The 26,209-nt window shown below is 35.6% G+C and overlaps 3 protein-coding genes and 1 long non-coding RNA gene across 6 annotated transcripts in view; 1 reads left to right on the top strand and 3 right to left on the bottom strand.

Annotated features, from left to right (window-relative positions):
- The window catches only part of LOC125217567, a 4,369-nt gene extending 2,887 nt beyond the window's left edge, over positions 1-1,482 (bottom strand). Inside the window, exons 1-2 of one of the 3 annotated variants that reach the window (XM_048119085.1) lie at positions 1,370-1,452; positions 358-1,044 (exon numbers count right to left, since the gene is read on the bottom strand). In XM_048119085.1, the coding sequence (XP_047975042.1) occupies positions 705-1,044; positions 1,370-1,383 (354 nt within the window). In that variant the 5' untranslated portion in view covers positions 1,384-1,452 and the 3' untranslated portion in view covers positions 358-704. Of the gene's footprint in view, positions 1-357; positions 1,051-1,369 lie in introns of those variants that run through there. The other 2 variants (XM_048119084.1, XR_007175748.1) reach the window with 2 other exon arrangements.
- A 4,200-nt stretch (positions 1,483-5,682) lies between these two features.
- LOC125224331 (protein LURP-one-related 15-like) lies at positions 5,683-6,972 on the bottom strand. Its single transcript, XM_048127714.1, has 3 exons — positions 6,677-6,972; positions 6,109-6,336; positions 5,683-5,924 (listed from the first exon to the last, which is right to left on the bottom strand). The coding sequence occupies exons 1-3, from the start codon at positions 6,917-6,919 to the stop codon at positions 5,781-5,783; spliced, it is 615 nt and encodes a 204-aa protein (XP_047983671.1). The 5' UTR covers positions 6,920-6,972; the 3' UTR covers positions 5,683-5,780.
- Positions 6,973-11,062: 4,090 nt separating this feature from the next.
- Positions 11,063-12,179, bottom strand: LOC125221047 (protein LURP-one-related 15-like). Its single transcript, XM_048123175.1, has 3 exons — positions 11,937-12,179; positions 11,307-11,531; positions 11,063-11,227 (listed from the first exon to the last, which is right to left on the bottom strand). The coding sequence occupies exons 1-3, from the start codon at positions 12,177-12,179 to the stop codon at positions 11,063-11,065; spliced, it is 633 nt and encodes a 210-aa protein (XP_047979132.1).
- Positions 12,180-22,489: 10,310 nt separating this feature from the next.
- Positions 22,490-23,835, top strand: LOC125219812. Its single transcript, XR_007176214.1, has 3 exons — positions 22,490-23,308; positions 23,421-23,492; positions 23,600-23,835. It is a non-coding gene; the product is annotated as an uncharacterized LOC125219812 (long non-coding RNA).
- The last annotated feature ends 2,374 nt before the right edge of the window (positions 23,836-26,209 follow it).

Genomic DNA, 26,209 nt, shown 5'->3' with positions numbered 1-26,209 from the left:
AGAATGCATGCACCCTATGACATAACACCTATATCCTTAGTCTGGTCTCATAGGATCTCAAATCCTTTCTCGGGCTTCACTAAGTTGTAGGATTTATTCATTCACTTCACTAAGTTCGGAGAAGTTCTATTTTCTTAAAAACAAATACTTGAGCATTTAATATGGATTCTTGGAAAATCCCTTCTTAAATCTTTTCTTTGAATTTTTCTTAAGGCCGCCCATGGCGTCGCGGGTCGGCTCTCAAACTTTAATATTCCCAATCATCGAGAACTTGGTTTTATTCAGAAATTAATTAATTGAGCTTCAACTCAACCCTTAAATTAATTCCAACCCCTCATAATTAAATCTCAGCTCAACAATTAAAATCTCCGCTTATTTAAACCATTCACAAAATTGGTCCATTCATTTTAACTAACCAAATGGGACTTGGCCCAATTTCTATTTAATTCACAGGCCCAGCTCTACTTTATTTACTCCCTTCTGGCCCAAACCTTAAACACAATCAACTCCTAATAGCATTAAATCAAGAGTAATGGAATAGGCCCAACAAAGACCCAATATACTCCTTCTCCACCATCGGTTTCTCTCCCCCAAATCTCATTTCTTTTTAATTGAAATCCCTAAAACTCTTCTCGGCTTTCTCCGTCGCCGCTCTTCTCCGGCGATCGCAGCACCGTCGCCGGACACTCCGTCAAGCTTTCTCTTTATCGAACTCCCTTCTTCTTCTGACAGAGACGGAACCTCTCTCCACCTCTCGCCTCCTCCAGCGATCTCGCCGACGGGGAAGAAGGCGTCGCCTTTCCCCTCCGCCGGTTCCTCTTACTCTCGCTTGGAGAGCTCACGGCACTGCCGCCGACGTTGCTCGCCGCCCGCCGCTCGCCGAATCTCCGTCTCTGCTGCCAGCGCCCTGCATCAGCTCTCTGCGTCGAGCTTTCCACCGAGCTTTCCCTCCGGCAAGCAGCGCTGCTGCGTGCGCTCTCCCCGGCTCCCTCCGACGAGATCTCCGTCGTCGCTCGACCATTGTCGGACAGCTTCTCGATCAACCTAAAGCTAAGTTCTTTAACTTCCATTATCTAGTTTAGTATCTTGAGTTCCTCTTTGGGCAGTAGCTTTGTGATATTAAAGTCTCTTGAAATTGATTGTTGGTGAAACCTTGGTGCATCTTTTGGCATTGAATTAGCTTAGGCAGCTTATGGTCGATTCATATTTTATCTTGTGATGAGAGATCTCTAAAGCTCTAAGTTCTTGAGCTTAACATGGAAATTCTATTCTTTGCTATTGTTGAGGCTTCTAAGTTTTCTAAGTTCCTGCCTAATCATGGGATTCTATCATGATGCAGAGGATGGTGTTGGGGTGTTGAGGTATTTACCTCACTCGGTTCATCCTCGGTTTATGCGGCTGTTCCTCCGCTTCGCCGCTGCCTCTCCTCGCCTTCTTGCTCCTCTCGTTTCCTTGCTGCACTCCTTGATTTTGAGTGAATTTGTGGTGTCTAAAGGAGAGGGGAGGGGAAGGGAGATGCTGCTTATATAGTTCTCTATTTTAGCTGTTTGTGCTGAAACTTGGGGACAAAGACTCCCATATTTGGCTGCCAGCTCCATCTCTTTCATGGCATCATATTTCTTTACTTAATTGTGCAAGTCTTGGGGGCAAAGGCTCCTATTTCTGGGGCTGCCAGCTTATCTCTTCCTTGTGTTTATCCAATTGTATACCATTTTGGTGTAAGTTGGGTCATACTTGCTATTTTGGAGAAGTCTCCAATCTTGAGTCTTGTGAAGCCTATTTCTAAAAATCCTTTTGGTGTTATCATTGCAGGTACAAGGCTGGAATCTTTGGAGTCTTGTGGGGTGTAAATCGAGAAGAAAGAGAAGGGAGGAGGGATGATATATCTTACTACTAATTCTAGCTATTAATCAAGTCTTGGAGCTTCAAAACTTTAGAGTAGTAAGCTATAGGGCTGGCAATTTTTGACACGACACGATAACACGATACGAACCGACACGAAATTAATGGGTTTGGGTCAGACCTTATCGTGTTCGTGTCCTTATCGGTCGACCCATTAAGGACACGAAAATTTTGTGTCGTGTTCGTGTCGTGTTCATGTCGGGTTCGTGTTATCCGTTAACAATGCGTGTTCGTGTCGTGTTCGTGTTATCCGTTAACAATGCGTGTTCGTGTCGTGTTCGTGTTATCCGTTAACACATAATATTTTAATATTATTATTCTTATTAACACATAATATTTTAATATTATTATTCTTATTATTTTCATTTTTCAATACTTATTTTCGTGTCATTAATGGGTTCGTGTCGTGTTGACCCGAAACGGTTCGTGTCGTTAATGGGTTCGTGTCGTGTTCGTGTCTGAGGGTAGCGGGTCGTGTTTGTGTTCGTGTTTGAGGTTTTCTTAACGGGTCGTGTTCGTGTTTGTTGTTATCGTGTTCGTGTCGTTATCGTGTCGACACGATAACGACCCGACACACACGATTTGCCACCCCTAGTAAGCTGTAGCTTCAAATTCTTGTAATAAGGAAGGCCCACACTAAATTCGTACTGTACACATGGACATTTTCACGTAATATAAATCTTTTTCATTTTCCTTCTTCCAGTAATTGTAGTTTACAAACTTAAATTTCTTTGCATTTTAATTCCAATCGTACTTTTGTCAAATTTTTTTTATACCCCCAAACCTAGTGCACGAAAACTCGGGTTGTTACAGGATGACTCATTTTTGAAGTGTCAGCCATCGTGGCGAGCAGGTACATGGACATTAGGGTGTTCGAGCCCGTGCCGGAGCCCGAGCCCGCCTGGCTTGATTCGCCGCGGCCCCTCCCCCTCCCTCTTCCCCTCGCTCTAGCCGCCTTCGCCGCCTTGGTCCCTTGCGGCCGACGTCGTGAACCGGAAGACCCCCCTGCATCATCGGTTGGCATGCCCTCTTGTGAGGTGTTGCCTTTGCTGCCCTCACTAGACGAGTATTGGCCACGCTTCGTGTGCTTCGTGCGTTTCGAGCTCGAGCCCGACTGGACACCGCCAGCCCACCTTTCAAGGTGGTGGACTTGCGACCAACATCGACATGCTTGAAATCTTTACCGACGTCGTCTTTAAAGACCTGCAACGCCGCTCTCAGAGCGTCGGCTCCACTGGCTCTGCTTTGGTAATTCGCCTCTTATACCCTATATATTGCGCAAATTACTTTGACATCTTTGTCGCATCGGTCCCAATGACCGCGGAGCATCTTCACGTTGCGGGCAAAGGTCTTCTTCGGCCTTCGTGCGTTGTAAAGTTCGGTGACTTTTTTTTCCAGAAACACAAGCTAGTTTGTTGATTCCCGACGACAGGATCGTAAGAGACGGTGGTGGCATCCAAGCGTCGTACAGAGCCAACGTCTCCTTTTGGTTGTATGGATGACGGCCGCCATCCACCACAACCTCGTCGTCGCCCTCTTCCTCCTCGGCCACCTCGGCATTGACGCTGATCCTGGCGGAGCCTCCACCTATCGGCCGGTATTCTAAAGTGCGTTCATCTAGAAAATTCTCCGGAATTTGGGATAATCCTGGCGATTGCCCGTACCTCTAGGGGAGGAGGGACGATAGTATGCATCCACATCAAAATGTGGTGTTTGGTACGCCGGCGGAGTCGTCGAGCCTTGGGTGCCCGGCGACGAACCGGTATCGGTAGTACCCAAAACATTGTACATGCCCGTCCAATCGCCAAACGAGTTCAAGTCGAGCCCGCCGGAGTCGTGGCCGCCGCCGCCGGACTTTCCATCGCCGGACATTTTTTCAAAAATTGGAGAGAAAAGAGACAAGATATTTGAGAGAAGAATAGATGAGTGTAGTGTTTGTGTGTAGAATGGAGAATGGAAGAGGAAGGGAGTATTTAGAGAATAATAAAAGAAAAAAAATTCGACCGTTTGATTTTTTTTTTTTTGAAATTTCGAATTAAAAAAAATAAAAATTATGACGTCATAATTACGACGCCCACTCGCGAGACAGCTCGTGGCCGGCCCCTTCCGCGCGTGACGAGCAACGAGACGTCCCGTCTCTTCGGGACGAGATGCGTTTTGCAACTCGGTCTCACCGCCGACTCGTCTTGCCGGGACGAGATCGAGCCGGTGGCGAGCCGCGCTGCTGATGCTCTAGTAGCCTGGGAGATCAGTTCTCTACATTTATAATTAGTGTATTGTTGACTTGGTAAAAGTAGCTTTTGAAAATTCTTCATGATTTTGGAGACCGTGAAGGTGGACTCCTACTTCAATAAATTCATCCCAATCTTTTCCTTCCATAAACACCTTAGGGGTTGGGATTCGGTCAGTTCAGTTAAAATTGAACTGATAAATCGATTAACCGAATTCATTTTTTTTTTCCAAATTCAATAATTGGAACCGAACCTTAAGTTGGTTTGGTTATTTGAGGAATCGATCGGTCTTGACCGACAGGTTATTCGGTTCCACCGAAGGAACCGAAATTCAGTGACAGCTAATAAAAAAATTTGTTTGTATGCGCTGGGATTTGATCCATAATGTTCCACTTCAAATTCAAGACTTCAAATTGTTAAACATTAAATATAAAATTCATAAATCGTAATCATATATTCATATTGGTAGAATACTAATGGTTTTAATAGTAGTTAAACCATAATATCATCACAAACATACACTACAAAATTTAAATACTAAAATATTCATATTGTCAGAATACGCAAATTGCCTAAGCGGGCGACGAACGGTTCTACTTCTATAAGTAGGTTTATTACTTTTTCATTTCTTTTTTTACTTTTCAAAACTGAAATAACAAAATTAAAATCAATATATAAAAAATTAAAATTAAATACAAAAAAAATATCGGTTATTCGATTCTAACCTCTCGGTTCTCGGTTCTAACCGAGTACCGAGATTAGCTTAAACCTACTAACCGAAACCGAATCCTAGCCTTATTTTTTTGGTTCAAGGTTAATTGAGAGCCGAAAAAATAAGGTTCAATTCGGTTCTTCCTAGGCCTAATCACCCTATCATTTGTATAATTTATTGTTAAATTTAATAAGAAACAAGTCTTGAGCAAATATTAACGGACCTATCTTTGGTAATTAAACTATGTTTCATCATTAATTATCTAAATTTAAGAAAAGTGGCCAGTTTTGTGAATGGTTACCACTCATGCATATGCTAACCACTAGAACGATATGCATCACCCTTGTAAAACAACTATAAGCCTAAGCTTGTACTAACTTTCTATGAAAAATCTCTAGAATAGTATGATCAATACTGATAATTTTAATAGGGCAAATTCCCGATCCAACCCGGAGCTTTCAGGTAAATTTGCGCAGACATTGCTACATTTAAAGTTTCTAAAAAAAATTAGAAAAATGACAAAGTTCATGACTTTTCGATCAATTTGCCCTTATAAGTATTACATCGTTCCTTGGAATAAAAAAAATATTACATCGTCCTTTGTGTGCGAAAGGCCAAATTAGCAATTTAATACAAAGATTGATTAAAGTTGAACAAAAATCAACTCATCCAATCACGGAAATAAAATTTTAGCATCATGAAATTGATGATGCCACTAATTTAATTTTTTTTTTTTTTTTTGTATTTTACATTGACTTATACCGAGTCTAGTCAAACTTAATTAATTAAGCATTGGACAGAGAAAATAAGTGAGTAACTGAGTCTAGTAAAACATAATAAAATAAAAACACAATATTTTATTCATATTATTACATAGGACACTGCACGAATAAAATGAAGGTTGCAACTTGCAAGCAACAAAATAAAGTTGAATCTCAAGAAGCGTGTCTGTCTTCGTTAATTTCTTCTAGAATAACCACAAGAGCAACGATGAAGGCATGATCAACATTGGGATAAACTGTCACACAAAATGTATCTTTCCCAAATAGAACGCTTGTAACACTGTGTTTCCTGTGCATCTGCAATTTTACCATGAAATTAATAAGTCATAGACACATATAATCATACTCCCTCTAATAATATATTGTCCATTACTAAAAAAAAGTAAATATATGTCTTTTATTGATGAACATTCCAAAATGGTAAAAACGCAAATTTTCAAGGGCAGAGAGAGAGAGTTAATAATAAGGAATGAGGAGTTACTTGAGCAACGATATTATCGGTTTGTCCAGCGTATATAGTGCAAGAGCTCTCCCACCAGTTGCCTTCAATTCTGTAGTCACCTTTCTCTTCATCCTTATTACCCGCCAAGAACACACTTAGCTTCGTCCTCATCATCATCACCGTCGACTTTCTCACACTAAATATCATATCCTTGGGATCTCTGCTCTCTCCTCTGAAAGCTTCCCACCTTCTATATGCCGTCATCAGCTGCCATTGCCAACAACAATAATTCAGTTTCAAACACAACACAAAATATAGTACTCTCTCTGTCCCACCTCATATGATTGACTTGTTTTCAGCACATGTTTCAGAAAAATGAGTAGTAAATAGTTAAAGTACTTCAATTATTTACGCATCATTTTTCTAAAACAAAGTGCGGTACTATTTACATGTGGTTGACATTACTTTAACTTTTACTATCGTTTTCCTAAAACAAAGTACATTAACTATTTACTATCATTTTTTAAAAACACGAGGCTAAAACAAGTCAATCACATGGTCGGGGAAGACGGGAGTATTTCACAAATATGGTCGAACTAAAGGTTACCTTCTGCTGGAACGTGACAATAGGGTTTCCGGCGGTGTCCCGCAATACGCGGCGGTCGTGGAGGCTCAAGGATTTTCCCTGCACATTGAAGGCGATGTTGCCGTCAGCGTCCGTGACTGAAAAAGTTCCAGCGTGCATAGTCATCATCTTCCTCGTGATGGTAAACTCTACGGGGTGGCTCACGCAGTACTGCGGGCTCAACACCGCCGCCGCCGAAGGATTGCTCGGGCCGCTGCTCATCATTTTGCAGACTCTTTACTAATTTTTTTTCAGTGATTTTGCTTTTGCTGTGTTTAGGAAATGGAGTAAGCAGTATTTAAAGCATGGGAGAGGTGGAGTGATAGTAATGTTTATATTGTAAATTCAATACTTGTGGAAAATGTCGTGTTCTTCTATTTAAGTTGAACCTAACCTAACTATCTTGACTATTCACATTGAGATACATAAAACTAGCTCGAAATTATGTAAAATAAATCATAAGTTTGGTAAGCAGCTTTTAAAAGTGACCGATTATATCATAAATTTGATATTTTTCTTATGTGATTGATGGAGAACATTTGAACATGCTATATATGTCTGAATTTATTCATATGACAAGTATATGTATATGTGTTAAAATTAAAGACATAATTATTAATTAAGTGTATCAAAAGTAGACGAACGTTTTGTCTGCATAGTATTCTTTATTTGCCATATCTTACATAAATTCTCGCAAATATAAGATTATAAGATAATTGAAAAAAAATATATTAAAATTGTAAAATAATCGGCCGGTCTTTTTAAAGTTTTGTAAATGACCAAAACTAGTTATTCTTTTTTTAAAATGCTAAAAAAAAGAAGATAAAGTTGACTTTGATTGAGTAGCAATTGCTAATGTAGCACAATCGGTCAATTTCTGCGCGTCAAGATGTTTTTATATTGGAGTATAAAATAAAAACACCCAGCCAAAGGCCAAGTCTTTTTATTTTTATTTTAAAGGATTCAATTAATGCTGACCATGTGAACTAATTTAATTCAACGCGGGAAAGTTTCAAAGTGTATTTAATATGCACCAATCCTTCCATATTTAGATGAGGCATTTGACTTAGTTTTATGAGAATATATTCCCTAGACATCCTAAACTATTTTTAGATAATTTGATTTGCTTGAGAATCTAAAATGATTAATAAATGATGATTTTACCATCACTATGATCTTGGAGAGGCGAGCAAATAAAAGGTAGCACATGTTTTTCGTCATTCACGGCGGCTTCAAATGATACATCGTTAATAGAAAGAAGGGTAGTAGAATTATCGTTCTTCAATTTGCTTGAATAGAAAACACTAATTGCAGTTTATGAGATATTTCAATATACTACATTCAAGTGCAACACGTTTTCATAGAATATAAAATGACGAGATTAACCTTGCAAATACATGGAGTACTATATTTTCAAATGATCCAAATCAAATAATGACATATTTCATGATACAAATTAGCAGAAGAAAGTGGAGATGTCCAATTTTTGGATGTCAAAAAGGCTCAAACCTTCAAGAAGGCGAGCATCGGGAGAGAAAAAAAACACAGTAGCAAAGAAGTTTACGCCACCAATAGTAATGGGCATGACACAACACACAAGTCCCAATATTTAAGGCTTATTAATTGCAATTTTTTATTAGCATTAAAATTAACTGTAAGTATACAGTGCATAGATAGTACAATTAAAGGACAAGAATGGATATCGAATATGAGGAATAGTTTTACGGACTGACCATCAGAGGAATAGTTTTACAGACTGGCTATCAAGTAATTAGTGTCAAATACTATTAGGACAAATGAAGTTAGGTGTAGAAACACAATTAAAACAAGAAGAACAATTAAATAAACAAAGCAATTTAAAGCAGAGAATGATTTGATCTGAGATGATAGATGAAACAAGGGAATTCCAGGGATAGGAATTTCGAATTCACCACTTCAATTTATTCAAAACACAATTATGATATATGTCAATTTATTTACTACTTACACCATTATGGAAAGTTGTCCCCAACTTATTACACATATACGTCAATTTATTTACAACTTATACTATTCTGGCACACCATTACAACTCATTGAACACTAATAATAATATCAGTCACATGGTTCACTTAACACACTTAGTTCCTGTGCTATTTCAAATGCCCATATTTTTATGAGATGGAGGGAGTTATTTATTTTTAAAATGACTATTTGAATTTATACTATATCATTAATTATTCAATGTATATTTGATCCCACGATTTTTATTTTCTGAGTCCGTCATTATGGATAGATCAATATCTTTTAGTGATATTAAAAATGACAATATTTCAATAAAAAAAGAAAAGAAAAGAAATTAGACAATAAAAGAATATAAAAGAAATACTACTAATTTTAATGAAATACGTCATTTTGAACATAATTAAATTAATATTTTAATTAAGTTTAGTTACTGAAAAGCATGTTTTGAGCATGTTAATAGTAGTTAGCATTTAGGAAATATTTAGCAATTGATCACATCTATCTAGGATTTTAATCTAGGAAAAATTAGATTTAAATACAGAAACGTAGAGCAATATCATGCGTAGGTGATACGCTCGGATTTTGCACTATTTAAAGGTCGTTATTTGGTCCGTTTTTTTATGTCAAAGTCACTCTAAACGTCCATTATTTGCATATTTTGTCTATTTTGGTATTTTGACGTGTTTTGTGAGAAACGTGCATAATTGAGCCGAAAAAGGGAGCCAAAACGCATAAATGTGCGGCGACCGCCGGCGCCCGGCGGGTAGATCAATGCAGCGGTCCGCCTCGGAAAAATACGCTTGGAAGAGAAGTCTCGTCCGGTGACCGCCGGAAGTCGTGCGGTGGTCCGCCGCCGAGGAAACAGACTCTCTGGACTCCAACGCGGCGATCGCCGGCCAAGGTGCGGCGGCCCGCCAGAGAAAGGCGGCGAATTCGAGATGCCTAAATTTGCTCCAAGATTTACCATATTTTGAAGATCTTTTCCTTCTACAACAAAGATTGGCTTTCCCCTATAAATAAGACCTCAAGCTTCATCAAAAAGAGAGAGCGTCTACTTGCAAAATAATTCATAGAGATCAAGAGCTAGAGTACTTCACTTGTGCAAGGAGTCGGAGAAGGATTTCAAGAACATCAAGAACGACAAGGATTCAACCTACGAGTTTTATTTGCTTTAGTTTTATGTTCAAATGTCTTCCCTTCAATCTATGTGTTTAGCTTATTTCATCATGTGTAACTAAACTTATAGGATTCTGGGGATGTGTTAGTAACGACTTTGGTTATACAATTCATTTTTCTATTTAATATCCGTTTTATTTTTACTTTGTTTCTTCCATAAGTAGTTTTGATGCTACATGATTGAGTGACACAATTGTGTATGATTTAATATAGTTTGCTTCATAACTGTGACAGAGTTCTAGTGAGTTAGATTCACTTAGTAGACGCTACAGTTAGCTTCCCTCAAAATGACACTGTTAATTGAGAGTGGGGACTTTTCAAGGGTCTTAGGAGCTTTATGGAGTTACGTGTTAAGATTGACAACCCTAATTTTGTAATCAACGTTTGCATCGCATGAGTATAAGCTAGGTGACTCGTTCTATCAAAGTAATAATTGTGCTAGGGTATTGTAGTTTGGAACTTGTATAACCATAACTGTGAACGCACATCCCTGGGATTCCCTATCTCTATCGAATATCTCCGTGTTTTATTTGCATTTAGTTGTTATATGCTTTTTATTGTTTTTAGTTTTCAAAAGTTTTCCAAAACCTACTGCTTTTCCAGATAGTAATTGAGTCTTAGTAGATGATATATACTTTGTGTTTGCCTTCCCCGTGTTCGATATCCAGTACTGACCTTTAGCTATACTATATATTCTCTGTATACTTGCAGGTTTATTTAGTGCTAAAAAATAGTGCATCAGTAGGACATTTTTAGGTCGTTGTTGGTCTATATTTAGGTCATTCTTACAAAGGATGACCTAAAATGATCTTAATATGATATTAAATCAAAATCTTATAATATGACCTAAAACTGCTTAATCATGACCTTCCGTGTTTTTTATTATAATTATTAACCATTAGATCATCTAATTTGAGGGCCAAGATTTAGGCTGCATTTCTGAATTTAGATGCATTCTGGTTTTCATCAACTATATATATTCGTAATTAGATTGATTTATCTATATCCAAAAGATTTATAAATATATTAGTTAAAAAATAATTCATAATTATGAAATATAAAAATATGAGTATTATAGCATAAGAAATAGATATCATAGTATTAAAAAAGCATTTCCTTTTAGTTTGGAAACAATGAATCAGTCAAATTCAATTAAAAAATAAAATAAAAAATCAAGCACAACATGGGCTAACGTTTTTCCTTATTGTTGGAGCTTCTTTTAGCCTGTGAGGTGATCTCATCAAGAATGACTATAAGAGCGACTATGAATGCACAATCAACGTTCGGGTACACCTTCACCTTAAATCTATCTCCACCGGTAATTAAACTATCTACCGATAAATTCTTGTCCACCTGAAAAATAAAATTAAAATATGAATCAATATCAAACAAATTAAATAATATGATTGTTTGAATGGATGTAGTCACAAACTTGGGCTAATTTTGTGTTGGTAGAATCACCGAAATAAACTTGGCAAAATCTTTGAAACCAATCCGCTTGCACCGTGTAATCACAAACATCGCTATTTTCAGCTACAAACACTGATAATTTAGTTTTCAATTGGAAAAAGGAAGACCTCCTCACACTAAAAATCAAGTCTTTTTGATCTTTTCCTTCACCTCTAAATACTTGCCATGTGGATAATAAATTGAATGTCTGCAATTTCAATGATTAGGTTCCAAATTAAGATTAGACTTTCTGTAATAACACAAATTTTAATTCAAAATTGGCGTAGTAAGAGATAAATAGAGAAAACGTGATTGGAGAATGGCCTAGAAAAATATATCTTAAAATAAAAAAATTATATTTTTAAGGATGTACCAAAATAGAAATAGTTTCTACTTTTTAAAGGATAGGTATAGAATAAATGATTCATATGGTAACAAATTAGGAAAATTATCCTGTCCTATAAAAATAAGAACTTTATAGAGACAGCACAACTAAAATGGTTTAACAGGAGAGATTCCAAAAGACAAAAAAATAGAATTGAAATAATTTTAATGGAACAGACCAAAATATTAAAATGCAAAACTATTGTGTCAAAACGAAGGGAGCATATACCTTTTTTCGAAGCGTGACAATAGGCATGCCTACAGCATCATACATGACCCTCGTTGTGTTGAAGCTGAAGATTGCTCCATGGATTTTGAAGATTATCTCTCCATTGGATTTTGTTACAACAAAATTTGCTTGACCTATCTTCCAAATGTTTTTGGAAATAGTTAGATCAATGGATCTAGGAAGGCAAAACTTTTTATCGATCACTGCAACTTCGTTGTAACCTGTTGATTGTTGTGTTGTCATCTTTGAACTTCCTTCAATTTATGTAATGTTGAATACTAGTATATCTTATTACAAACACACACACATATATATAAAATGTATGCATACATAACATCTATTTATAGGAAATTCATACCAAACTAGTGGTCGAGAAGGAAAATTCTTAAGTAGTTAAATACTCGATTTTGGGAATATTATACCAGAAGAAATTACGATTTTTATTCGTGTAAATCTATATATGATATTATAATTTTCATAATATTTATATAATATTTTCACATGTGTAAAATGTTGCAATTATTTCTATCTTTATACGTGTAAATTTATATGTGATATTACAATTATTCCTAATCTCTCGTATCATATTAGTTTGATATTGTCTGCTTAATCAAATTGCACAAATTTGTTTTTACGTCACTAACTCCAACGTGTTCCGTGTTAAAATCCAAGTAACAATTAATAGTCTTTTTTTTCCAGTAATTAATATTTTCTGAAAATAATTAGCACCAGTTACTCTAGCATTTCTTCGTTAGTCACAAAGAACGTTATTAGCAAAAGAGATTAACGCGTTTAATTTTACAACTTGGATAGGATAAAGAAACTTTATCACATTTAGTTAGATCAATAAATGCTTTGCATCCCAAAAATGACCTTGATAGATGGTGGAAATTTTAATGGGATTATGTTAGTTTGACAGATTTTTTGTCGTTGTTTCTACAAAAGGATTAGGCTTCAATTTCGCAGAGGTTTCATTATAAGTTTCATTAGTCATCCCAAATTAGCCTTGAATCAAACGTCATCTCATTGCGTCTATAAATGACGTTTTAACATTCAAATTAATAAATTTAGCAAAACAATCTTCTAACAAGCTCAATTCTAGGTAAATGTATCAATGCAACGTCAAATTGGACTAATTAAAAGAAGACGTGTACATAAATATAAATGGCGACTTGACATCAATGAAAACCCCGTGCCATACTTGCAATTTTTCTATTCTCTTTTTATTCGTCTTCTCCTTAGATAATCAATACATGCTGTAGAAATTGCTATCTCGATACTGAATGAGATCAAGAAGAATGAGGCGAGTTTCGTAATTGAAAGTCTCATATATGCTATGAAGTGTATTGAATTAGATATTAGCTTAATTTGTTGATGACACAGAAGCTTGATATCAATTTAACCATGACCAAAGACATTAGATTGAGTAAAGAATTAATAGTATATCAAAGTACTTGCAGAAGACTATGCTCTAGTTTACCACACATCCATGCTATGTTCTTTAGGTTACATCAAGATTTTGTAATCGATCGATGATCAAGCAAGTCATCTTCTAACCATTTGTTCTTTTTAGGAGTTCAATATTAAGACATGGAGTGTGATCAAATCATAGACTTCATCATGAAAGCTACAAGTGTAGCTTCATTGGAAACTGCGAAGGTAGTTGTTCATCTCAATAACTTCCTAATTGCTTTGACCGTGATTTTGAGTATGCCTACGAGTATTGTATTTTGTTATGTTTACTCTAGCCATGAGTCTAAATCGAGGAAAATAGGAGCTGATAAGGCTAAGCAATCACATAAAAAGGAGGTATGAAATAAATTAAGGATCAAGTGAGCAACAAGACATTATGGTTACCAAGATGTCATCAGAGAACAACTTGACAGAATTTTTCACTAAATGTTTATATGGCAACATGTTTTACACATGAGGTTCGATGTATCATGGTCTGAGACCTGCTTAGATTATAAGTGAGAGAGTTTTGATAGTGTGTATATTCGAAAGCATGATTTGAGTATAAGTGGAAGATTAAGATTGGTATACTAAAAAGCATGTTTCGAACATGTTTCATGGATAAAATTGCTTGTATACAATAAACTCTACGATCCACTTTTAACCCAAAACAAGAGCAAGTAATTTTATCGCATTGGTGTTTGCTTATGCATTACTAAAATGTTTCTCAAACATTTAAATGTTAAGAAGCGAACAAGTCTAATTCTTCTGCGTAGTAGACTGGTCGTGAACGATGTTCACAGAAGGTGATACAGTCGATTCTTTATAGAAGAGAAATAGGATTTCACAACCTAAATATGCTTTGTCTACCTATCGTGAAATGTTTCAGTGTCAGTCCACATGTTTTCTTACCTTAGAAAATAAACGACACTGGTGTTGTATAATATTTAAAGATCTAATAGTTGAGATAAGTCTTTTTTTTTTCTATTTACTTAAAGATGAGGTATTGGTGATTATTATTTGTTAATCACTGTTGACATAGCATTGAACAGACAATATTGATTGTGCACTACTTTGATTTGTCAAATAGTGCAAATTTTTCGTAATCCAAGAATGTTGATATATTGGGTAGTGGTGATCAATATCTAGAGGTGATAGTATTGTTATTGCAATGAATTGTGTGCTGGGTGAGTCCAACTTGATAATATCTTCAGTCTATAAATATATATTAAATGATACCAAAAAATATTAGAATAATAAAAAACAACTAATATAATACAAACATAATAATCAAAATATAAAAAGTGCATTTAGTGATGGGTGAAAAGAGTAGAAAAAAAAATACTCTCCCCGTCCGGCATTAGATTCACATTCGAATTTGATATTAGTTTTAAGAAATACTCCATAATGAAAAGTGGGTGGAAAAAAATAATGGAATGTGTTAACCCATTTTTATATATTAGTTTTATAATTAATTGTGAGTTGAATGAGTTAGTAGAATGTGATGCATAGTTATCATTTATAGTAAAACTGAACCACGACACCTAATCGTCGATGAACTAAAATGGTAAATCAAGAGTCATATAATGCCAGATGGAGGGATTACTACATATTAATATATCAAAGAGAAGGAAAAATCTCTAATCATAAAATAGTTGAGAAATGTCACACATTCTACTAACTCACTTCACTCACATTCTATCATAAAATTAATATAAAAAAATCGACCTTATATTTCACTAACCTTTTCAACTTACTATTCTTTATATTTTTTAAAACTCGTTTCCACACTAAATATAACTCTTATTATAGGACGGATCGAATATTATCGATACACAAACACTAAAATGAATCAAAAGCTGACTTTATATTAAAACAATATTTATGAAGACATGGAAGAGTACCTAAGAGTTAGTCAATTTTTTTTAGGAAGTTCAACGAAGAATATAATGGAAAAAGGTAGGAACGTGTGGATTATACTAAATATCATATATTTATAGGCAGGGGCGGAGGTCGACGGGGCCAGGGCGCCCTTGAGTCCTTCACCCATTTTAATAATTACTATATACTCCCTCCGTTCCATAGGAGACAAAACTTTTTGGCACGCAGATTAAGAAAAATTGTGTTAGGCGAATCAAGTAAAGAGAGAATAAAGTGAAAAATGAAAAAGGTAGAGAGATGAAGATAGAAAAAAGTAAGAGAGAGTAAAGTAGATGTGGAAAAATGTGTTGACTTTTACTAAAAAGGGAAATGACTCTATTACTATGGAATGGACGGAAATGGAAAAACGCCCCTATTACTATGGAATGGAGGAACTATAATATATGTAATTATCATTTACTACATGAAGTAGTAGTGCAGATGGATTGATATTCGGTCATTTGACTTGGAGCTACCAAGTTTGAATCCTACCTGGTACTTCTGTTTCAATTTTGTCTTTTTTTCTTCTATTTGTTTATGTCTAATGGGTTTTTTCACACTAGTAACTTTTATTGATTCTTTCACTAGTAATTTTGTAAATATATCATTTTATTTTATAATCATAAAAGAATAGTTTCTGATTCATTTTTGTCTTTTTTTCTTCTATTTGTTTGTCTTTTTTTTTCTTCTATTTGTTTATGTCTTATGGATTTTTTCACATTAGTAACTTTTATTGATTTTTTTACTAGTAATTTTGTAAATATATCATTTTATTTTATAATCATAAAAGAATGGTTTTTATAATTCAAGAAGATAAAATAATTCTTTGATTTCATAAATATTGTTAAATAATACTCTATCTGTCCCACAAAATATGCACTTTCCAATTTTAGAAACTTTTTTTTTCTATAATGTGGTATGACCTATTTCCCACTAACAATACTTTAATTACTTTTTCTCTTTATCTCTCTCTTACTTTATCAATTTTGCATTAAAACTCGTGTCGTGTCTAAAGTCCATATTCTTTGGGGACGGAGGGAATATGATATTAATAAAATCAATTTTAATGTGATGCTCTTTAATAAAAAATATTATAGTTAATAACTCTTTAATCTAATTATAAATACTATTAAAATATGTTATAAAATATTAGTAGTAAAATATGTGCTATGTTCTAAAATATCTATTCACTAATTAGTTTTCTCATCATCCATTTCTTACCTGCGGTTTTTTATATTTTTTATGTTCGAGTTGTTTCCATTTCGTTAGCACTGAACACACTCAATAAATTTTAATGGTAATTTGAGCCCACACCGTTAAAATTCTAGCTCCGCCACTGTTTATAGGAAATAAAAATTGTGAGACTCATCCAAAGCCTTTCTTACATGGTAGTATATCATTTGGTGCTTCAAAGATGATTAAATTGGGTGCTACGAAGATGATTAAGCTTGTGAAAAGATGATTATGGAACGTTGCATTGCATGAATTATAAAGTAACGTTTATAATCTTCTATTTTTATTTAATTGGATATAATTGTGATTTATATTACTCTTCCATATGTATGACTATATGTTAATAAGAAGCTCTTTTTTTTCTGTTTATTAATATGAAGGGCCCAAGTAATAAATGTAGATATGAATTAGTATTTAAGTTTATAAATATTACTTTATTATGATTATAAATGTTAGTGCTTTGTTAACTTATATATAAAGAAGAGTAAGAGAGTGATCAATTGCTAATTACAATTAATTTGAAATCATAAGATTTGTAGAAATTTAGTGGTTTATAAATTTTCATGTGTAATTTCATTTTATTATCATTTAAATTTAAAAAGGTAAGAAAACTATTAAAATTATGGTTTTAGATCAAAACGTCAATATAGTGTATTAAATATTTCAATACGATTCATTTAATATGTCAAAACAATTTAGTATTGACATTTTATATGTATTGTATTGATATATAATCATAGGTATATTGACACTAACATGCTATAACAAAAATACGAAAATTTACATTGTTTTTTCAAATTTTGACATCATAACATATGCAAGTGAGATCTCGTTAGAATCCTTATAAAATTATCTTTAATTTGATATGTGTTGTGTGAAAAAAATAATTTAAATTGAGATAGTTATAATCATTTAAAATTTTAAGATATTTTTTTAAAAATTAATTATAACTTACTTTTTTGTTAATTGACATTAACATCCTTAATTGACATTTTTTTAGACGACATTGATATTCGTGGATGAATGATCTTGTACCTTGATTTAATGATCCAATGTCCGTGGATGAATGATCTTGTACCTTGATTTAATGAGCCAATGTCTATCAATGAGTTGTAGTTAGAAATTTAACAAGGAGTTAGCAATATATATAACACACCCCAAAAGGGGGTAGTGATATAATGAAAACCATATATCCAATACAAACTCAAAACTTTAATTCAAGCCACTAAATATTAATCCCTCCGTCCCACTCAAGATGGCCACATTCTTGAGTGGCACCGGGTTTTAGGAAGTGTTGTTTAATGGAATAAAGTAGAGAGGAAAAAGATAGTTGAATATTTTAATGAGGAGAGAGGAGAGGGGAGATTATTTCCAAAATTGGAAAGTGGATATCTTGATTGGGACAAACAAAAATGAAAAGGTGGTCATCTTGAATGGGACGGAGGGAGTACTAATCAACGATTATAATGTTTCCATTTGAAAATATCAATAACTTCTATAAATCTGTCAACAGAGGGTATAATAGACACTTTCATGATACGGTGAATAATTTAATTATCGATTTTTTAATTCCGATTTCATTGTTCTCTCTCCTTCCACTATTCACGTTTTTAGAATCAACATAGAATCAACACGATTTCAACATAAAATTCAACAACAGCAGAACAAAAGAGTCAACACAATTTCATTGCAAAAAAACATCAGAACAAAAGAATCAATGATTCAGCACGAAATTCAATATCAACAAAGCTTCAACGCCATTACAACATAAAATTCGACATCAACAAAGTGTCAAGGATTCAACACGAAATTCAACATCAACAAAGATTCAACGCCATTTCAACACAGAATTAGCTAGGTTTTAGCATGAAATTCAAGCAATTTTTTCAACACAAAATTCGACATCAAGAAAGTGTCAAGTATTCAGCACGAAATTCAACATCAACAAAGATTCAACGCCATTTCAACACAAAATTCAACATCAACCAGGAATCAACGACGCAGTGTCAATGCAAAATTCAAGCAATTTTTCGACGGATCAACACATGATCGGAATTAGCTAGGTTTTTTGACTGAAAAAATTTAATTGTTGAGAATATGAGACGTCAATTACAATGGTGACGATCCTTGCTGAATATGTGAATATTTGCAGTTTGAAAAGTGAGAGATTTTAATTAGGTACGCATAAACCGCTGGTCAAATTAAGTTACAAAATTACCCTCTATTGACAAAATATATGCTCTTGTTGACATAGGAATTGAATGCTATATTAATCACAGATCTGCTATAATTAGTGGCTAGGATTAAAGTTTTGAGTTTGTATTAAATATATGGTTTTCATTTGATCACATCCCCAAAGAGGAATATATATGTTAATTTTGATTAATAAATACAATTAGTCATTACAAAAGATTAATAATAGCAGTATGTTATTACTAGCGAGACTTGCCTTTTATATACTGATAGATTATATTTGGCTATGATCGAGGATCACTAATAAAAATATTCCCATTAGTACATACTTCTTCTAGTCCGTCATTATTTATTACTACTAGTTTTCTTTTCGATTTCGTCTGTCAATACTTGACACTCTTATTTTAGACTATTTTTTCAAATGTATCTCACATTTCATTAACCTATTTACCTCATATATAAAAATAAGTAGTACTATATAAAAGCAGGATTCATATTCTACTAACATTTTTCATTCATTTTTTTCGTTTCTTAAAACCCGAATCAGATGAACTTGTGACAATTAATGGTGTACGGAGGGAGGGAAGAAGTAGTATTGATCAATATGGATACTACTTGGTAAAGTAATAATGAATCGAGAATCCTATTCAGGGACGGATTAAAATGGTAAAATGAGACTCTTATTCACGGACGGAGGGAGTATTTTGCTATTTAGGATGTCTGTAATTTAAAGTCACATAAACATTTATCTATTCTAAGTAAATGAACCCCACCATTCACCTAACTCTTTACACTCGCATTCTATTATAAAACTGACATATATACACGGGGTTCACATTCCACTAATTCATTTTCCTATTTTTCTTCACAAGGTTAAACAATTTTCCTATAAATGGTGGACGGATGGAGTAGCAGATCTTGAAACGAATTCATTTCGACTATTTGATTCTCTCCCCACAATTTTTGTATATCAATTTTATTATTTCATCCGTCTCATAAAAATATGGACACTCTCTTTTTACGTCTGTTCATAAAAATAACTCATTGTCAGTTATTGAAAGTTCTCCCCAACTCATTACTCATATACTATATTAATTTAGGAATGTGATCAAATGAAAACTCTAATTATTGTACAAACTCAAAACTATGATCTGGACCATTGAAAAATGTCAACAGATCACAAAAAGTCATCAACAGGAAAATGTCAACAGAATTTCAACGGTAGTCAATGATTGATGTTGTGTTGATATTGTGTTGATATTGTGTTAACATTAAAATCTTGAAATTTTACACTGTTTTGATATTGTATTGAAACAGTGTTGAAGCTGTATTGAGGAGTTTTGAGTTTGTACAATATATAAGTTTGCATTTTATCACTACCCATTTAATTTATTTCTAACCTATACCACTTGAGCCTGTCATTAAATAATACTCCCTCCGTCCCACAAGAATATGCACTATTTCCAGTCAGCCCACAAGAATATGCACTTTCTAATTTTGGAAACATTTTTTATCTCTAATAAGGTGGGACTCATTCTCCACTAACAATACTTTAATTACTTTTTCTCTCTACCTCTTTCTTACTTTACCAATTTTGCATTAAAATTCGTGCCGAACTCAAAGTGCATATTCTTTGGGGACGGAGGGAGTAATAATAAATTATGTGGATCTTTGTATCCACTAGTACTATTTTACCTTTTCCTCTTGTCTCTTACTTTACCAATTATGCATTAATTTTTGTGATATTTCAAACTTTTTCTATTTTTATGGGACGGAGGGAGTATTATTTTTGGATCATATTGCGTTCGTTAACAACCCAGTAACGACATAATTCTATTTATGTGAGGTTGAAGTAGGGGTGGGTCGATACGATATATCGTATCGAAAACGTTGTATCGTGTATCGTATCGAAAATATCGATATGAAAGAATTTCATATCGTTATCGTATCGAAAGTTTCGATATAAAAAATTTTCATATCGTTATCGTATCGATATTTCGATATATCGTACCGAAATTCGATATATCGTTAAATATCGATATATATCGAAAATATCGATACATCGAAAATTTTCGATATATATCGTATTTTTGATATAAAACGATATATCGCGATATAAGAAAATTCATATCATTATCATATCGAAAACTTACGATACAATATCGTATCGTATCGAAAATTACGATATATCGAAAATTCGATAATTTTTTGATATTTTTCAATACGATACGAGCGATATATTATTTTTTCGGTATTTTTCGCCAGCCCTAGGTTGAAGTGATTAAAATAATAAAATTACCTTTTACTCTTTCCATCCCACAATAGGAATCACTCTTATTGTTGGCACGAGTTTTAAGAAATGTAAATAATAGCGAGTTGAAAAAGTTAGTGGAATATGAGACCCACTTTTTTGTATTGAGCTTATAATAAAATGTGAGTGAAGTGAGTTAGTGGAATGTGGGACCTACTTACCATTTATAGTAAAAATGAAGTGTAACTGTTATTGTGAGACGTACCGAAATTGCAAAGCGTGAATCTTATTGTGGGACAAATGGAGTAATATTTATTGTGAAAGTGAAAAGCTAATAGGGTGCGATCGGTACGCAAAATTGGAATTAGAATTCTACGGAATAGAATTTAAAGGAATTGTTCCAAATTCTTGGTTTGGTAAAAATCATACTCCCTCTGTCCCATAAAAATGTGGACATTTGACATGACACGATAATTAACATAATTGGTATAGCAAGAGAGATATAAAGAAAAGATAATTATTGTATTGTTAGTGGAGAATATGACACACTTTATTAGAGAGAATGAAGTTATCAAAAATAGAAGTGGATATTTTTATTGGATATCCCAAAATGAAAAATGTCATTATTTTTATAGGAGAAGTGGAGTATAATTGATATGAATTTGAAATTGAAGAAACTGTGCGTACATATTAACTACGCGCACACACAATCACATAGTCACCGAATACACATGTCACGACCACATTCTCCCTAGTGGTAGTGACTGCATCTATACGTGACTAAAATAACACTTTAGGAACAATATAATGGGATAAACATAACTTCTTCGTGGAATTAATTTGCGGACTATTAATTATTAAGTCCATAACATAGAAAGGCCCATGATTTAATTAGGTTCCTCACACCTACTTTAATTTAATTAGTGGCCCAAATTAATACCTTCATCACCAGCCCAACACAAAATAAAATTTAGGAGGCCCAACATCTAAAAAGAAAACCCAAATGCTAGAATTAAAGAGGCCCAAATACTACTCTCCCTTCCTTCAATCCATCGGCCTCTCTCTCATCCCTCATCTTCCCCAAATCAACACTAGCCCTAATCCAACCTCCCTCATCTCTCTCGGTGGTATCGCCGCCTCACCCGGTCGCCGCCATCTCGTCGTCAACGCCGCCACCCGCCGCCGCCACCTTGCGGCTGCCGCTCGTCGCTGGTGTCGCACCGTCGGAGAAGGAGAGGGAGCATCGCCTCTCTCTCTCTCTCTGTGCACCCACAGCTCTGCTCCGCCAGCGCCGCCGGCCCTCCGTCGAGCTGCGTTTCCCCTCATCGCTATCGCAGCCATCATCGTCTGGATGCGCCGCCGAGGCAGCCACAGCCACGGCGATTCGACGCTGGGATCGGGCTCTGCAAATGGCCATCCTGCCGTTGCTTGGTGTACGCGATACCGTCTTCACCTCGGAAGCTGGAGCTTGCCGTGGAGTCCCCGCGGCTGCCCTCATGGCCTCGCCGTCGCCGGCGGTCTCCGAGGATCCCTTCGGCCCTAAAGCTACGTTCTTATACTCCCTTCTATGTATTTTGTTGAGATTTGGACAGTAGTTATGTTGGTGGCCTTTTTTTTTTATTATTGTGACTTGAGTTTGTGAGTTTTGAGCTAATGTTTAGCTCACTGCAATGAGCTTGATCTTTAGGCTAAAGTATTGATCTTGAAATGGTTATAAAGTGCCACTGTGGTGGGGCTTTTAACATTTGAAGGCAGTTGCAACAACATGTGAGTTTCTATGCTGTGAAAACTACTTAAGCTGTTGATTTTTGATGTAAAGGCAGTAGCTTATTGCTTCTGGTTCTAGTGTTTCTACATGATGACATGAAAGATTGATTAAGAAAAAGGATGGGGGTGTATTACCTCTTGAAACCCCAGCTGCTTGAATTTTCAGCTCTTAGAACTCAAGCTCTCCTACTCTCAATCTTGTTATGTTGCTGGAAGTTTGAAGTATGCGGAAGGGAGTTCATAAGTGTGGTGGAGGGGCTTTTTATAGGCTGATTTTGTGTACCTTAGGGGAAATTAAATGGGCTGTCAAAGCTCTTTGTTCTCATGCTGCAGATGGCACCTTTAATTCATTTCATTTGTCTCTTTCTTGAAGCCTAAGTACTACCTTCATTAGGTTATTTGTTTGATGTGCAGGGGAGCAGGTGGCTGCTCGGGTTGGACTGAATTGGTGCAGCTGGAGGGCGACGGTTTGGGTTAGTTGAATGGCAAGGAGTCGGTCAAGGATAAGTTGCCACTCCAAAAGAGGCAAGCCTCCAATTTTTGGCAGCATTGAGAGGTAAACTCTACTTGTTTTATCTCAGTTTGTCCCTCCTTAATTTATTGTTTAGTACACAGATTTTGCAGCCTTGTACTCCTTAGTTTTAAGAACTTTTGTTTTCTCATTGCAGCTCTCGGTTGAGGTGGGGAGGTGCAGGAGTATGCTTGCTATTTTTAGTACAACTTGTGTTCACTTTTGCAAGGTATTGTTGTCTCATTTCCTAGAATTTCCTCTTACTTGGCAGATTTTCACATTTGTTATATGAGGTTTTGTTAACTTTTGTCATTGTCTCAATTTCTTTTCGGGTAGAGCAAGACTTGGCTGCTGTATTGCTCCCGGCCCAGCCCGCTATCCTCGGCCTGACGGGCTTCTCGGGAACGGGCCGCGGTTCGGGCCTAAAGGAAGAAAACCGAAGGGCTTGTTTGAAAGCTCACATCCCGATCTTTTACTCCATGTAACTCATTGGAAAGCTAGTTTGATAGTTTGTGTATGTAGAAGGATATTCGAACTTCTTTAGTCCGAAGTGTATCTTTAGTCTGTTCTAATTTGCTCGCTCATCCTTATTTTTTTTATTTCTATCTTCTTGTAACGAAAATAATAAAAGAAAGAATTAGTTTCAATAAAGGCTCGCGTTCCATTTATTTAAATGAAAGGAGAGGACGTTACTTCTCTAGTTCCACATTACTATATTGAACACAAATAATTATAAACTGGCGCGGGTATTACAAGTTACAGGGTCGAGCTATCAGAATTTTTTGCAATGGGTCATATGAAAGAGAAATGGATTGGTGTTTTCCACCAGCCTTTGTTATCTGAATCAATTCATGAAATTATTTACAATAACAATTTTTTTCTAGTTTATCATAATTGCATTTTCTTGCAAAAATAGTTAGTTTTCCTTGTTGGCCAAAATATGGGTTTTAATTTTGCTCAACTCTAATTGTTGACGTAATTCGAATCTTGCTGCACCAATAATTGCCTCACTAATTAAGAGTTTATATCCATAAACTTAATTAGCAAAAAGTTTGAAAGGTTAAGAAGTCATATTTGTCGAGGGCCTCATATATTTTGTTATAATTGAAATTGAGAAATTTATTTTAATTGAAAAATCAATACTGATTAGTTCTACTTCAATCTGTATGATGTCATTAGGAAAATACAATTTAAAATTCAAATCTCAGAATCGTTCATGAATTCTATATATATCGAGATATATGAAAACAATTTTGAGCCGGTAAAAAAAAAACGAGGATATATCAACTCACTCCATGAGGAAGAAACTCACTTCATGAATTCTATATATATCGAGATATATCAAATCACTCCATGAGGAAGAAACGAGGATGAATTGGGGAAAAATGAAAAATCATTAATAGATCTAGGTCATGATCAATATAAGAAATTACATACCCCAATATCATTTTTTTAAACCAATTTTTTCAATTCACTCTTCCACACTCAATTTTCCCACTTCTCCCTAAAAATAGCTTTCGGTGGTGAAGAGGATTCAATTGGTGAGCTCATTTCGCAAGCCTTGTGGGATGAGACAAACCGACAACTGGAACGACGCAGTCAGGCAGAGTTGGAGCCGGTGGTCCCTCGACCGATCTAGCATCGACAGACAGTCATCGCGACCACGTCGGGGATGCCCAACAGCTGTTTAATGACTACTTCGTCGAGGAGCCGCGGTGGGGACTGGTGGTGTTCCGTCGACGTTTAGAATGCAACGAGATCTTTCCGTTTACATTGTGTTGGCGTTGTTGGCACGTAAGGTACTTCCAGCAGTGATTAGATGCCAGCGGCAGGCACGGACTATTGTTTAGGGTTTAGGCAGTTGACTATTGTCGCAACAGAAGTGCACCGCTGCAATTAGGCAGTTGACTAATAGAGGACTGACCGAAATATTTGACGAGTATCTTCACATCGGCGACACAACTGGCTGTGAGTGTCTAAAGTATTTTTGTCGGGGCGCCATCGAAAATTTCTACCCCACATATCTTCGAAAGCCGACCCTTCTCGTCTGCCAATATCTGTTTGATTTGCACGGGAGGGTGCACGGCTTTCCTGAAATGTTGGGTAACATAGATTGCATGCATTGGCAATGGAAGAACTGTGCAACCACTTGGAAAAGTCAGTTCACGACATGGTTCAAAGACAAGCATCCGACGATGATCCTCGAAGTTGTTGCTGACCAGCAGCTATGGATTTAGCATGAAATTGGCATGCTTACTTCGTTGGGCCGAACAACGACATCAACGTCCTACATTCGTTGCCCCTCTTCAATGACCAGTGCAAGCGTGTGGGTTCGACCATCTATTTCGAAGCCAACAACCAACATAATAAGGGTTACTATTTGGCTGATGGGATATACGTGCGATGACCCGTATTTCTGAATATGATCAGATGCCCAACAGATCCGAAGAGAGCTTACTTTACGGAACGACAAGAGACTGCACAAAAGGATGTGGAGCGGACATTTGGTGTGCTCCAAGCGCGATGGGTATTGGTAAAGGGTACGGCACGAATGTTCTACGAAGGTTGCATCACTAATATCATTTATGCATGTATCCTCATGTATAACATGATAGTCAATAATGAAGGTCTAGTACTCACTGATTGGGCCAATGAAGATTTTGTTGGATCAAGCCACGGTATGGCCACCGACCCCGTTCAGATGGGTATACCACATGGCGAGTCTCAGAGGTTCAGGGTTTAGGGTTTAGGGTTTAGAGGTTCCAAGCATTTATTAGTATGCGTTGGGAATAAGCTCATACTCGACTCCAACATGATATGATTGAAGTGATAAGGGCACGTGGGGCACGTAACCATTGATGCACATTTGTATTTAATTTTAAAGTTTATTTATCGTTGTATTGTTTTCCAAAATCGTAATACAACAATGATTTATCACCAATTTAT

The sequence above is a fragment of the Salvia hispanica genome, chromosome 4 (genome assembly GCF_023119035.1).
Source record: "Salvia hispanica cultivar TCC Black 2014 chromosome 4, UniMelb_Shisp_WGS_1.0, whole genome shotgun sequence".
Lineage (NCBI taxonomy): Eukaryota > Viridiplantae > Streptophyta > Magnoliopsida > Lamiales > Lamiaceae > Salvia > Salvia hispanica.
Note: the sequence above shows the minus strand (reverse complement) of the source record. Positions and strands in the feature narration are given on the sequence as shown.

Bases quoted from the DNA above. Each gene is read 5' to 3' on its own strand.
- LOC125221047 (XM_048123175.1), bottom strand. From the start codon at position 12,179: ATGACAACACAACAATCAACAGGTTACAACGAAGTTGCAGTGATCGAT. The intron at 11,532-11,936 runs GTATATGCTCCC...TTGAAATTGCAG, and splicing joins TTGTCACGCTTCGAAAAAAG to ACATTCAATTTATTATCCAC. The intron at 11,228-11,306 runs GTTTGTGACTAC...TTTATTTTTCAG, and splicing joins CCAACACAAAATTAGCCCAA to GTGGACAAGAATTTATCGGT.
- LOC125224331 (XM_048127714.1), bottom strand. From the start codon at position 6,919: ATGATGAGCAGCGGCCCGAGCAATCCTTCGGCGGCGGCGGTGTTGAGC. The intron at 6,337-6,676 runs GTAACCTTTAGT...TGGCAATGGCAG, and splicing joins TTGTCACGTTCCAGCAGAAG to CTGATGACGGCATATAGAAG. The intron at 5,925-6,108 runs GTAACTCCTCAT...GTAAAATTGCAG, and splicing joins CCGATAATATCGTTGCTCAA to ATGCACAGGAAACACAGTGT.